Here is a 15,543-nt window from a genome sequence, read left to right on the forward strand (position 1 = left end):
TTCATGTCTCGTAGGCTGATTGGAAAATCCGCCTCTTTGCTAACTGCCGGTGTCACTTTGCAATGTATCTATACTGCTTCCTGCAATAAGCCTAAGAAATGACGTCGGTTGTTTGTAAAGTCCCGGATGTTCCAACTAGCCTACGAGACATACATACTGTCCAGTATTCACAAATCGCAGTGATTAGCTTCTTGGCAGAGAGTTAGTAGACATAAACTCTACATTTATCTAAAACTATATCACACAGTTGAGTCACAAAAAATTGATACAAAACAACACTTTACAAATGGTAACACCAGAAAATTATTACATGTAATAAAAATGAACCACATTTTCATGCGCAAGTCTTTTTTTCATGGAGAACTTTCAAACTATAGACTATGTTTGTTTAGTTACTAGTATCTGTGGATTAGTCATTTTGAGTAGAAAGCTGTTATTTTATTCAAGTTAAAGCGGATGTTTTTTATTTTAGCCTAAGTGCAAATAGTCAATTTATTTCGATTGCAAATAACTTTAACCTTTTTCTTAGGATCTATTTCATCGATTGCAGAAAAACAAAGTAAACCTTATTTTTGAAAGTACATTTTAATTCTAACGTTCGTGCAAGATTTGCAATCGAAATAAATTTTTTAACGATGTTTAAAAAACGTTTAAATATTATTATTATTTGAAATTAATATTTTTTATCTCACAGTTGCTTAGTAGATAAATGCGATTTCAAACCTAAACTCTGATAGTCAAATATTTAGTTTCAGGGTTAAACAAACCACAGTAAATTAGATTCAACTTCTTTAAGAAAGATCGTGTTTAGACTTTTGTCTTATCTTTTAAGGATTTTTCAAACCGTTTCTATTTATATAATTTTACTAGTTTCTTGATATTAGTTTTAATTTGTTTCGGGGAGATAATTTTGCTATGGTATCCTTCATGTCTTAAATCCCCGATTGCACAGCAATTGTTGCTCAAAGATTTCACAATTTCAACCGGGAATTATGAGTGTCCATTCTGCTGTATTATTTCCTGTTGAACTTTCTGGATAATCTGGATCTGTTTGAAGGCTGTTGATTCTGTGAATTGGGGTGCTGTGGTGTCCTTTGCGTACTGATGGGAGAAAGGAGAGTGTCGTATTCCAAATGAGAACGCTGGACTGTGTTTCATCACCACCTGTTCGTAAATAAATTAGAAATAATTAAATTGTGAGCTATTATCAATGAAATGTTAACATTAGTTTTATGAGTTAAATTATTTTAATTGTAAAATAATTGATGCTTAAAATAAGTAGGAAAAACTGGAGAACTGAAAAAGAACAGTGAAATTAATTTAGAATAAAGTGCAAATATAAAAGTGTATTTAAAGTAAGCTTGTAAAGTTTTTATCTAAACATGCGAGTGCATTTTAGGCAGGTATGTGAAGTTTTTCTCTAAGCATGCAGCATATGCGTACACAGCACTTACAGTAAGTGGAGTTTTTTTCTTTCTATCTTACAGTAAGTGATTTATACTCACAGTGCACTGAAAGCAAATATGTGAAGTTAATCTTAAAACGTGTTGTAAGATAAGTTAATTGCACTGTACTTTAAGCACGCAGACACATAAAGTTTTTTTTTTCGGTAAATGTGCAATGTTTCATGCACACAGCCCCACTTTCTTTAAAACGGAAACTTGTTTGTTCAAAAACTCATAAAATAACTACGCAATCGTTTTTATCATAAAAATTCAAACTACCCATGCTATCAACCGGCATCTAATATTGATCAATATTCAGCTCATTTACCAGCTAGTGCTTGGCGTCTTTTTAAAAGGGCGATCTCAAAAGTAGAAAAAGTGGTACCATAAGTGTCGTATTATTAGGATTTATTTTGAAGAAACAAGAAATTTCTGTCTACCATGATATGACTACCAATATAAATATTTATACTTGGATCTGAAATCATATCACAGTGCGATATTGAATCTAAAGTGGTAACTAAAAAAATATCCTTTAGGTATACACAAATATGTAGTATGCGGAAAAAAACACGGAGTACCTTGAATAATATTTTGATAGAAAAATCGGATCATCACGTTCAAAGAACATACAATAAAACTAACCGTGAGAAGACAGTATTATAGACAGCCTTCATTTATGAAAGTTACACCTTCGTTTCATATATGGATAACATGTGCTAGTCAATTGGAATTATATTTATGTAGTGGTATATACACTACATTAATTTTAGTAAATATTTTTTTTTTAATAATCAGTCAAAAAATTTTTTAATGGTAAGGTCAATTTTTTTTTACATATTTTTAAAGAATGTCACTTTACATGACAAAATACAACATTTGAGCAAAATCGGTCTAATAGTTCCTTTGAAGTCAAGTTTTGAAAATGAGACTTATTCGAGTTGACAGATGCAAGTGAAAGCAGTGTGCTAATAAAAAGTAGTGCAGCGTCTTGATTAATAGTATTTGAATACATCACCTTCCTCTTGGTCTCATGGAAGGTAAGTGTATAAGGTCCATGTACGAAGAGGAAGATCTCACACCTAAATGGTGTGACCACGGACCCTGTAACAAGTTTCAATATTTTCTTACATTTCATAGCATTCATTTATTGCATTCTCTTATTCTTACTTATTTATATACATGTTACCGTCAAAGTATGAAACGCCGGCATTCTATAAAATGCCTTGACATNTCACAGTTGCTTAGTAGATAAATGCGATTTCAAACCTAAACTCTGATAGTCAAATATTTAGTTTCAGGGTTAAACAAACCACAGTAAATTAGATTCAACTTCTTTAAGAAAGATCGTGTTTAGACTTTTGTTTTTATCTTTTAAGGATTTTTCAAACCGTTTCTATTTATATAATTTTACTAGTTTCTTGATATTAGTTTTAATTTGTTTCGGGGAGATAATTTTGCTATGGTATCCTTCATGTCTTAAATCCCCGATTGCACAGCAATTGTTGCTCAAAGATTTCACAATTTCAACCGGGACTTATGAGTGTCCATTCTGCTGTATTATTTCCTGTTGAACTTTCTGGATAATCTGGATCTGTTTGAAGGCTGTTGATTCTGTGAATTGGGGTGCTGTGGTGTCCTTTGCGTACTGATGGGAGAAAGGAGAGTGTCGTATTCCAAATGAGAACGCTGGACTGTGTTTCATCACCACCTGTTCGTAAATAAATTAGAAATAATTAAATTGTGAGCTATTATCAATGAAATCTTAACATTAGTTTTATGAGTTAAATTATTTTCATTGTAAATAATTGATGCTTAACACGTTGAACGCCACGCTAATTTTACATGTCTTGCCCTTCAGGCCACAACGGTAAATAACTACAAACTAAATTTGCAAATATTAGACAGATTTTGCTAGTTTTTAAAAGGTTTAGCTTGACATAACTGAAAAAAGTGGTGAAGTATATAAGCCTACGAATTGTTTAGAAATAGTGGTGGATAAAGACCTAGTAAATTGAATTTATTAAACCAAGAATCACAATAATTAAGTAAATTTTGAATAAATTGTCTGCAATTGAATCTGCAATTCCATAAAAGAGTGTAAATTTTATAGTTCTATATCATGTTATACGCTGTCAGCCAGCTGTTTTTTGCTGCCTATGTGAAAGGTCAGTGTCAGCAAGCGGTGGCAAATGCAGCCTAATTGTAATTTCAGTGTCAGCCACCGGTGGTTGAGGTGGCCTAAATGTAATTTTAGTGTCAGCCACCGGTGGCTGACGCGGCCTAAATAGAAAGTTCAGTGTCAGCCACCGATGGCTGACGGCTCTCAACGTGTTAAAATAAGTGGAAAAAACTGGAGAACTGAAAAAGAGCAGTAAAATTAATTTAGAATAAAGTGCAAATATAAAAGTGTACTTAAAGTAAGCTTGTAAAGTTTTTATCAAACATGCGAGTGCATTTTAGGCAGGTATGTGAAGTTTTTCTCTAAGCATGCAATGCTGCATATGCCTGTGAAATATAGCACTTACGGTAAGCGGAGTGTTTTCTTTCTACCTTACAGTAAGTGACTTATACTCACAGCGCAAATATATGAAAACAAATATGTGATGTTAATATTAAAACATGTTGTCTGATAAGTTAATTGCACTGTTCGCAGACACATAAAATTTTTATTTTCGGTAAATGTGCAGCGTTTCATGCACACAGCCCCACTTTCTTTAAAACAATAACGGGAAACTTGTTTGTTCAAAAGCTCATAAAATAACTACGCAATCGTTTATATCATAAAAATTCAAACTATACATGCTATCAATCGGCATCTAATATTGATCAATATTCAGCTGATTTACCAACTAGTGCTTATCGTCTTTTTAAATGGGCGATCTCAAAAATAGAAAAAGTGGTATCATAAGTGTCGTAATTATTAGGATTTATTTTGAAGAAACTAGAAATGTCTGTCTACCATGATATGACTACCAATATAAATATTTATACTTCGATCCGATATCAGAACACAGTGCGATCTTGAAGCTTAAGTGGTAACTAAAACAATATCCTTCAGGTATATACAAATATGTACCTTGAATAACTTTTGATTGAATTATTGTATCTTCACGTTCTAGGACGTTCTAATTCTCAAAAAAATTAATTTTAGTTTTATTTATTTGTAATAATTAGTCGAAAAGTTTTTTAATAGTAAGGTAAATGATTTTTTACATATTTTTAAAGAATGTCATTTTACAAGGTAAAATACAAAATGTGAGCAAATTCGGTCTAATAGTTCCTGAGAAGTCAATGAGACTTCTTCGAGTTGACAGATGCAAGTGAAAGCAGTGTGCTAATAAAAAGTAGTGCAGAGCGTCTTTAATAATGTTTGAATACATCACCTTCCTCTTGGTCTCATGGAAGGTAAGTGTATAAGGTCCATGTACGAAGAGGAAGATCTCACACCTAAATGGTGTGACCACGGACCCTGTAACAAGTTTCAACATTTTCTTACATTTCATAGCATTCATTTATTGCATTCTCTTATTCATATTTTTGTATATTATAAAGCCCACACGAAGCTTGTATTATATTTAATTAAAATGATTCGCAGGCGTCCATAATGTTGTAATTCCTTACATATGTTTTGTGTAACGGTTACTTAATATATATATCTTGGCCAAGATATATATATTCAATTACACAAGTTGAATGAGAACTATGTAACCAAGTTTAACTAGCGAAACCTCTAAAATTATGCAACTTGCTCCACTTTGTAAAAAAATGTTTTCTAATGGTAACGAAATAAATGCTATTTTTAATTAAGTATTTTTCACTTTAAGTAATTTTTTCATTTCTACATTTCAAAAATTAATAGTATCATATAAAATGCAACTTTAATGCAGTTATCTCGGAGTGAATCTTTTAAAGAGTGGGCGTAATTATAAAACTTAATAAAAATAAATCTTAAGTCTTTTAAAAGTCTTGAAACAGTTTTATTAAATAAAGGAAAGTTCAGAGGAAATAAATTCTGTCAAGTTTTACAAAATTCATTATATAGAGTTTAATGTTAACAGTTCAAATCTGATAAATTGAATTCTAATTAAAGATGTAAGTGAACATATAAATAAAGCAATATATCGCCCTGAGCAGTTTTACATCTATTTATCGGGTTTTTAGTTAGTATGATTCAGTGTACGGATTCAAAGATTATATTAATTATTAAGTGATTTGATTTAAATTACGAAATCAGACAGAAAGTTGTACTTTCACAGCAGAAATATAATTCTTCTTCTTAGACGGATTTGATATTTTTGCAAAATATGAATATAATCAGATTTTCGGAAATATTGCTCTAGTAGTTCATCCTGAAAAGGTTGACATGATTCTCCTTTTTATGAAGTAAATGAACCATACTCTGTAAGGTATCTGATTAAACGGTTTGGAAAAATAATTTAACATGATTATGAAACAATTTAAACTTTACGATCTTCTTTTTTCGAAGTATACAAACATAATAACATCTTAAAGCTATGAGATTGAATATTTTCAAAAAATAATTTAACATGCTCTTTCAATGAATTTGCAATCTTTTCTTTGTAAAGTATACAAACATCATATACTCTTAAAGCTATCAGATATAACGGCTTCAAAAAATAATTTAACATGTTCTTCCTGTAAATTTGCAATCTTCTCTTTATGTATACAATCATAACATACTCTTAAAGCTATCAAATTGAAGGTTTTCAAATAATAATTTAATATGTTCTTCCAACGAACTTTGCAATCTATCTTCTTATTATCAAAGTATGTAAACATAACATACTCTAAAAGCTATCAGATTGAATGTTTTCAAAAAATAATTTAACATGTTCTTCCAAAGAACTTTGCAATCTTCTCATTATGAAGTAATGTAAACATATGTGGTTATGTAAACATAACCTACTCGTAAAGGTATCAGATTGAATGTTTTCAAAAAATAATTTAACATGCTCCTCCAATAAACTTGCAATTTTCTCTTTATACAAACATAAAGTTGTCAGATTGGACGTTTTCAAAAAATAATTTTACGTATTTAAAAGTAACAGAACATAATCTTTTAAGAATAAAAATGTTTTTTTTTTTTAAGTACCAATTTGTTCTACTGATATATGTATTAAACAACTTCGCACAACTTATAGGGTCTAAAACATTCATTTGCGCTTCGGCGATTTATTATTTATTCCCACTCAGATAAATTAGTTAGAGCCCCTGGCGGGGCTGATGCTAAGATAACAACCACGTATGAGATGAGTAGGGTCTAAAACAATAAAACTTTAAATTTACTCACTTTTTCTGGGCAGTGGTCAGCAGGTCCAGGTTTTTTGCTTTTGTCACTTGGAATGGGAGTCCGATAGCTGATTGTGTAGGCCGGAGATTTCTGTTTAAGTTTATCGGCTTCAGGGACATTATAAGAACCCGGACCAGGATTCTGAAACAAAACAAAAAGTTGTAATGATGTGCAAAATCTCAAAATTCGTTTAACATACAACATCCAAAGATTGTTTTTATGAATTTTTAACATATACACTAAAACTTGTTTAAATAATAAATTGTTAACATGAATACTCAAACATTGTTTAAAGAATGCATTCATAATACAAATTCTCAAAAATTGTTTAAAAAATAAATGTGCTTCACGATCTTGATAAACTAAATGAATAAGAAATATCAAACAAGTTAGACTCAATACGACATTTAAAGTACTTTTTGCATATTATCCAATTAATTTTAATGTTTTTTTAACTAATTTTATTATATGCTTTCCGATGCCAGTTTTAAGAAGCTAAATTTCTGTATCTAATGATGCTGTAGATATTCAGATTCGTGTTTAGATTCTTTTTGTTCATAAGTAAATTTCAACTAAAACAACTAACATTAATCTTGTACAAGTGGTGAAGTATATAAGCCTACGAATTGTTTAGAAATAGTGGTGGATAAAGATCTACTAAATTGAATTTATTANTATATATATATATATATATATAGTAACTCAAGTTAAAAACTGTAATTGATAGTTAGAAATCGATTATGAGAGGTCGAAATACGATGGAACAGAGCGGTGGCAACGATGGAACAGAGATCAAGAGTTCAACGTCAACCGCAATCGCCAATGAGTTCATCGATGAGCAAAACACACGTTGCTACGTCCATATTTTACACCTAAATTTATTCCATTGTTTCATTTTGCATGTATGGAATAAATATATGTTTCTTCTTGCGCTAACGTTGTGGTTTCGATATGCAAACCACAATAGATGTATATACGAAGGTTTTTTTTTTTCATCCTAGAATTAAGATTTCTTATCAATCTTATATGAGTTTTCTTAAAAATTGTCTTTGGTTAAAAAAAAAATTTTTTTTTTGTAGTGTACAAATGTTTTAAGAAATTATCATAATCAACATATTCTTCTGATAAAATGCTTTGAATATTTTTTGTGGACGCTTTCCATATAACAAAATCATCATTTTACGATAAAATGAGAACTATATAAGCTGGGAAAAAAAAACTTTACCTTATTCACACCCCAGATATCCCCTTCTTTACCACCCATTGTGAAAGCTGGAGCTTGGTAATGGACACTATCCTTAGTTCCCATAGTTTCAGGAATATTGTATGAATTGGGAGCTAGAAAAAAATAGAATAAACGTAAATTAAGGTAAAGAATTATCATTGAGATTAACATTAAAAGTATACTAATACATTTTAAAATAGGAAACATTATTAAATGCAAAACAATGCAATTCTTCAAACATAACATCCAATTCGTTAAACTAAACAAACAAATGTAATTATTATGTAAAGAGCTAATGAAAATAATCACAAGCCAAGTTTACAAATTGTAAATATAAGCTAGCAGAACTTATTTAGGGAAAATAAAGCACTTTTAATGTAGGCAGTATTATGTTTTTATGTTGATGCTGTCAAATGGTGAGCAATACTAAGTACATATCTGTGAGCAATACAAAAGAACAATCTGTAAATAAGTAGCAGTTAGTGAAATAAGAGTGAATAAGTCACATTTGCAAAAATGTGGCTTATCACTTATCACTATATTACTCTAAATTTTTCCTCATTTAATTTTAATCTCATTGCAATAAATATATTAAAAGACAAAAAATATTACCAGGTATATCATCTGGCTTTGGACCTTTATGCTTGGCACCGAAGGTATAACTTGGAGCTCCGGCGAATGCTTTTTCTACTTTTTCGGGTGAATAAGCTCCTGGAGCTAAAAAAAAAAAAAACAAGTAAGTAAAAATCAAACAATCTACTCATTTTGCTAGCAGTACAATGTGCATAAAATTCAATGCATGCAAGGCAAAAATTAATTAAAATTTCGCTTATCTAAAAGCAAATTTATTCACAGCCTAGAATCACAAATTTTAGCACTGCCTCCGTCTGATTTTAGTTGCCACATTTAGGTCGAAAATTTTGTCCCAAATTAGTTACTACATTTCAAGTAGCTGGAGTCATACATAACTACGGATGTAGTTTAGAAGATCGACACCAGCAAAATTAGACTACTCATGAATTCACAATTCTTTAGCTAAAAGATAATTTTATGCAAATATTGGTGGAAGAATCCTTACAAAAAGGAGCGTGGCTTACGAGCGTATGAAGCCTGGATTTTTGAAACTAATTTGGTACTTTTTTAAGGAGGAAATGATCAGCAAGTTAATGTCGTTGATTCATAGCTTAAATACCCTGAAATCTCTGAAGAATGTTCATACAAAATCATCACTAGCAACTAATTAAGCACTAATTAGCACTAATTAAGGACAGAGGGATTATATTTTAATGTTCTTTAGTTAAGGACCAAAGAATATTACATACTACACCTGACAGTGGCGCGCAATACAGTATCACATCAGCTTGCAATTCGAATCTTGAACAGTATGCAATACAAATTTCAATCAGTTTGACACAAATCTTGATTGAATTACATTCATAAATCTGGATTGCATTACTATTTATGTTATGCATAAAACTTAAATAAAGGAAAGAAAAAACCACATTATTTCTATAAATTTCAACAATAAAATCAATTAATTTTTTTCCTTCTATTATTGAGAAACGTTATAGTTCCATTTAACAAGCCTAACTTGAATCATTTCTTTGTGCTTGTGAAAAACATATTCTATAATTTCGATTGTTATGATCGGTTGCCCTCAGGAAAATGCTCAAATGTGCTAACATCAGAATTACAATAAAAATAGCAACTCAACAAACAAAAACAAGGGAAATGCGCGTGTAACCGATTAACAGGATCACATGAGAGCATTTAAAGAGAATGTAAAAAGAACTCAATTAAGGATACGTCCAAAACAGAACAACGTTAATGTCGAATAAAGTAAAAGTCGTAAACATAAAAGAAAAATAGTAATATAAAAGTCGAATGTAAATGTAGTACAACTTTTAGTAGCGAAATGTGATTCATCAGTTTCTTTGTACGGATGCGACGAGTCGTAACTCTTCGTTTATTACTAATTATTTCTTGCAAATTATTTTGTTCGTTTGTCAAAATTAATCAACTTATATTAATATCGGATCTAAGCAGACCCGATACTGATGTAAGCCTTTCATAAAAACATTTGCACTATTTGTGCAAACCCGTTTGTCTAAGACTATATGAAGCAGCAACCATTCAAAGATAAATGTTCACATGACGTTCACCTTGTTGCACTACTGTGCGTCGCATTCATTTTAGCACGATTTAACATTCACTTTTAATGCTCCCATGCGAGTTGGTTAATAAGTTAATCTTAATCTGTGTTATCCTTTTACTGTTATTATTAAACCTGAAGGGTGGCACTGCTATCGTATTTCTGATGCTATCACGCATATCAACTTGTCATGTGGGCAGTTCTTACGTACACTGAATTTACCACACTAAATATGGATTTACACTCTAGCTTTAAGCGTGCATCAGTACTGTCATTTGTGCGTGCTCAAGAAATGTATCTCAATTACCAGGTGTATCTTCTATTTTAGGCGGTTTGGGTTTTCCGCCAAACGAGTACCTTGGCGTTGAATCCAGAACAATAAGAAGAGCTTGATCAGCATTATAGAAACCAGGAGCTGATGCATTTCCGGAGGATGAAAGTAAAGCAAAGGAATAAAATAAATTTGTGAAGATGCATACATCTTATTGTACTGTTATAATTTTACTCAAAACTTATAATTAACTGGAATTTAATTTTTTTTGTTAAATTATTTATTAATTCTATTCTATTTAATAATTTTAAAAAATAATTTCATAGATCATTTAAATTTATAATTATTTTTGTTCTTAATTAATTTTTTTAGTGAATCTTTAAAAATAACATTAAATATTTTAATAAAATAGGGAATGTATTATAATCAATTAAAGTAAATTTATTGTTAACTTTACCTTAAAAATTTAATGGGCAACAATAAAAAATTTGTATATGAATTGATTAACTACTATATGTACTACAGATAGTGTGCGTTAATTGGGAACATGCAAGTGACGTCATCGTAGGAAAATGGCATGGTAAGGATTTTTCGATTTAGTAGCCAATTAGGTTCAACACAATAGCGTGACGTCGGCTACAGATATCCAATTAAATCTAATTTAAACCACTTGGTAAGGCATAATCACATCACTTCTTCTCGAGTTGTAAGTATCCGGATTATATTTATTTTCAAGAAAAATCACGAGAAATAAAATTTTGATTGCAGACTCTATATATTCTCGGCACGTTCATGGGAAATTTTAAAGATTTGTGACCATTAATTTTTCATTGTTTATAGAAAAAAATAATATTACCATGATGACAATCTTGAATTATTAAATCAAAAAAATATATATCTAGAATTAGATATTTTATGGTTTATAACAACTTGAAAATTAAATATACTGTGTTCTATGTTAAAAGAAACACAGATGGTTTTTGCAAGACCTTCATTTAACATCTATTCGAAGAAAATTCAAAGTAATATGTCGTCTAATCGAACAAGATATTTTTTTATTGAGAAAATTATAAATTGCAATACAGCATGAGAAAATTATAAAATGCAATACAGCATGCGTTAATGAAACACCTTGAGTAAGAGAGCCTGAAAGTAGCAAATTATTTCAGATACATGATTTAATCAGAAATTAAATATTCAAATCGGCTATTACTAAATTTAACTTAAGTACAAGATGATATTGGAATCTGGGTATTGTGATAATAATACCACTACACCAATAATACCACTACTGGGTATTGTGATAATAATACGTAAATACCACTACAAATATTAAATACCGATTGAGTAGTATTTAAAACATAAGTTGGATATTACAGAAAAGCGTCTAATATCCAAAAAAAAAAAAAGTACTATTTACTATTCTACGGAATTTTATTATTTTCGATAATGTCGGTTTCATTTCACTTCCGGCGGTCACTACTGTGGGTCAGAGAAATATTGACCATGTCACCTTTCTCCTATCAGAAAAATCTCTTTCCCCTTCATATGTATAAATTGATTAAATGGCCTCACGAATTGTAATTATCTATCTAAAATAGTAGTCAAACGACCTTCAAAATGTTTCTCTACGATTATTAATGTAAATTTTTATTAAATAAAAAGTGGTACATAGACAAAGTTGCCAGTGAGGATTTAATACGTTGTGCATACGTGCATCGAACTGGTGCAAGTGCGAAAAGCACTTACCAGGTGTCTCGTCTTGCTTCAGATCTCTGTGTTTTGCCCCAAATGTGTAACTAGGCGTTTTATCTAGGAGATTTTTAACACTATTTTCAGGATCATATGACCCAGGAGCTGAAAAATATTACATTTAATCTATGATATTAGTCTCTAAGTTGTTATATTACTAATGTATTTAGAAGTACTATTGTTTTCGGGTAGAGTATATGAATCAATTTCAGTTAAAATTTACAAATAAAATAATTTGAGGTGAACCGGGTTCGAATCCCAGCGATGGCTGATTGATACGAATTCTGCATTCGTCTGGCACCGACTACAGTGCTGACATAAAATATCTTTAGGGGTAGGCAGATCATGGTTAGAGTTTCCTTGCCGTCAGGCTAACCGTGAGGGGTTTCGTGGTTTTCCTGTTGAACGTGGTTATGTAAAGCAAATGGGGTTAGTTGAATCAAAAAATCCTCCTCGAAGGCAAATTTCCTCAATACTTGATCCAGGCGTTCCCTTGACTTCTGGATTGGGTTCAAAATTACAAGGCTACGGAGTTGAACATTAAAAGTCGTTAACCCAAAAAATTGAGTCAGCTGTTCAACGATGGTTATGAAAAAATAATAATAATTGAAATTTAGTTCTTTTTAAAAATAGTTTCAATCATATTATAAAAAAATTCATTTGTTTAAAATTCATTCAAAAAATAGTGGAAGTTTTCAGCAATTGCCATGGTTTATACAAAAAAATAAGTAGATAAGATATCATAGATCTTTTTCCGTATAAAATATTTACTTTTGTGTTTTTCCCCCTTAAATACTGCAACAATTTATTCACTTAGATTATAAGTTCACATATACCTCAATCATTATTTTCACTAAAATAACCATGGCATTTCCTTGCACCAGGACTGCTAAACTAAGTACCCTAACACCATGACACATCGTTAAAGCCATGTATATAACCTGTAATACCATGCAATAATTTGTTTGCTATGATTTGATAACATACAGGATACTTCTATAGTGAAAGGAAAGTAAATGCTTTACCAGGTATGTCATCTGGTTTTTGGTCCTTGTATTTTAAACCAAACGAAAATGCGGGAGATTTTTGGTGAACCATATTTTCCATTTTCTCAACATCATAAGCACCCGGAGCTACAAAAATAAATTATCCTCCTTTAAAAAGCAGAATAATTTACAACTCAATGAATCAGACGTCCAGTTTTTAATGTTTTGATTAAATATTAGAGTTTTTTGAAGACTTACCAGGTATATCATCTGGTTTCGGATCCTTATATTTAATGCCAAATGAGTAACTCGGAGTGTTATCTAGCACTGTTTTGATACTTTTGTCTGGATCGTAAGCGCCTGGTGCTGAAATAACATTACTATCAGTAATAAGAAAAAAGTGCTATGAGAAAGTGCTGATTTCTACAAGTGTGCAAATTACTAGATACTGTAAACTTCAAATCAAATTAGCACAACAATTTTTGCAAAAAGATTTCCAAAAGTGCGAAAAGCATTAGAGTAAGAATTTTATGGAGGACCCGTTTCCATAAAATTTTTCCTCAACAAATTTGTACTGCAACTGAATAAATTATGAAAATAATTTTATTGCAAACTTCGCAACCAATTGGTTTAGAAAATCGATCACAACAAATAACTATTCAAGAAATTCATGGGAACGATTTCAGAAATTTAAATAATATATATATATATATAAAAATTACCTGTATTCAAGTTCGAATACAAATTTATTGTGCAAATACTTTAAATGCAAATTCACAAATAGCTACACAAACAATTAAAATTTTCAATTCAAATTTCTGTGTTAAGAATGAAAAATCAACAAATTAAAATAATTGGATAGTCTGATGAAGAATTTAAAAAAAAAACGTGGAAAAAAATATAGTGCAAAATGGAAAAAGTGCAAAAGAATATAGTGCAAAGGAAAAACATGCGATGGAATAGCGTGCAAACAAGAACAGAATTTTGATTGAAATAGTTTGAATTACCAGGTATATCGTCAAGCTTTTGATCTTTAGGTTTAACACCGAATGAAAATGCTGGTGACGTATGAATTAGGCTCTTTTCGACTTTTTCTACATCATATGTACCAGGTGCTAAGAGAGAAAAATATTTATTTAACCCTTGCTTAGATATGGGTGGTAGACTGAACATTAACAATAGCCCTAAAACCGGAAGAAATTTGGAAAACTTCCGATGTATTCATCCGCTTAAATCATGCATATGAGGCGATGTGTGAACAGGCGTAATATACCTAGGAAGTTTTATTAAAGTGATTTTTGTTCAATTTTACGTGAAATTTTACACTTCATAAGAGTTTTCTGTAATTTATAAATTCTAACAGGTTGTGAATTTAAAACAAATTTAAAAAATTAATATCAATGCATAAAGGTGTTGTATTTGCCACGTTTTGAGTGTCTTCCTTTCCTTTTGGCTATAATTATTTAAAATATAGCCGGTTGTTATTTTTTGTGTTGTATCACAGCATGCTTGACAAATCATTCTCCCAATTTCATTTGTTACTTGTTTTGTTAAAAGTTAAATTGAAAGAACGCGTAATAATGTGAATACTACAATTATAATAATACTGAATGACGCACTTTTCCAAGCTTAGATCTAGAAATCAATCGGAAGAAGTAACCCGGAAGTGTTACAACTAGTTATAACCCCTAGCGCCATCTGTGCTTAGTTACATAGTCAGACATCTATACGATTGTTTTATAAATCATAATTTTTTTTGCGTTTTTTCATTGTAGTGATGTAAAAGCAAAAATGTTACGAAAGAAAAAATTTTCTTTCTTTTTCTTATTCTGCAAAAAAAAAAAAAACTTCGGTCGATGTATTCGCAATATTTCAAAACAGTACTGCATTATTAGAAAATCGATGTTTTTTTTTTCTCACCTTAAGGAAATAAAAAACTGAAATATTCTTAACCACTTGCACTAGAAAGACGTCCCATGTACAACGCAAACATTGCAGGGCATCTTAACTGTTTTGGTTTAACGTTTATGTTTACCTCATAAACAAGGCGATCTCAAAAGCAAGGAAAGAGGGTTAGCCGATTCTATTATGTACCGAGGTTTGCTTTATGTATTTAAGAGAAAGCTCTTTGCATGCTTCGAAACCGGTTTTGTTTACATTCAGAGCAATGATGAGGCTTTTATAAGGAAAATATTTATAATTTGTTTTTAAGCACGGTTAACAGTTAACTTAGCTACGACGCAAAATGAGAATTCGAGTAGTGGTCCATGATCAGAAAACTAAAATAAATGAAGACTTTTGTCGTTCATATCAAAGATAGCCACAGTTAATGCTTCGCAAAGAGTTGCATTTGACTGTGAGTGAATTTCTTGCCTTCAAAAACGGCTAGGAAACGCTT

General features: G+C 30.8%; 1 protein-coding gene across 28 annotated transcripts in view; it reads right to left on the reverse strand.

Annotated features, from left to right (window-relative positions):
- Positions 1-2,676: 2,676 nt before the first annotated feature.
- LOC107440114 (uncharacterized) overlaps positions 2,677-15,543 on the reverse strand; it is a 92,943-nt gene continuing 80,076 nt past the window's right edge. For 14 of the 28 annotated variants that reach the window (XM_071186609.1, XM_071186600.1, XM_043053646.2 and 11 more), the window contains 9 exons: positions 14,153-14,260; positions 13,404-13,511; positions 13,185-13,292; positions 12,157-12,264; positions 10,444-10,551; positions 8,597-8,701; positions 7,985-8,097; positions 6,760-6,900; positions 2,677-3,156 (listed from right to left, as the gene is read on the reverse strand). In XM_071186609.1, coding sequence (XP_071042710.1) covers positions 2,983-3,156; positions 6,760-6,900; positions 7,985-8,097; positions 8,597-8,701; positions 10,444-10,551; positions 12,157-12,264; positions 13,185-13,292; positions 13,404-13,511; positions 14,153-14,260 — 1,073 coding nt within the window. In that variant the 3' untranslated portion in view covers positions 2,677-2,982. The remainder of the gene's footprint in view (positions 3,157-6,759; positions 6,901-7,984; positions 8,098-8,596; positions 8,702-10,443; positions 10,552-12,156; positions 12,265-13,184; positions 13,293-13,403; positions 13,512-14,152; positions 14,261-15,543) is intronic. The other 14 variants (XM_071186589.1, XM_071186598.1, XM_071186604.1 and 11 more) reach the window with 7 other exon arrangements.

This window comes from Parasteatoda tepidariorum, chromosome 10 (genome assembly GCF_043381705.1).
Source record: "Parasteatoda tepidariorum isolate YZ-2023 chromosome 10, CAS_Ptep_4.0, whole genome shotgun sequence".
NCBI lineage: Eukaryota > Metazoa > Arthropoda > Arachnida > Araneae > Theridiidae > Parasteatoda > Parasteatoda tepidariorum.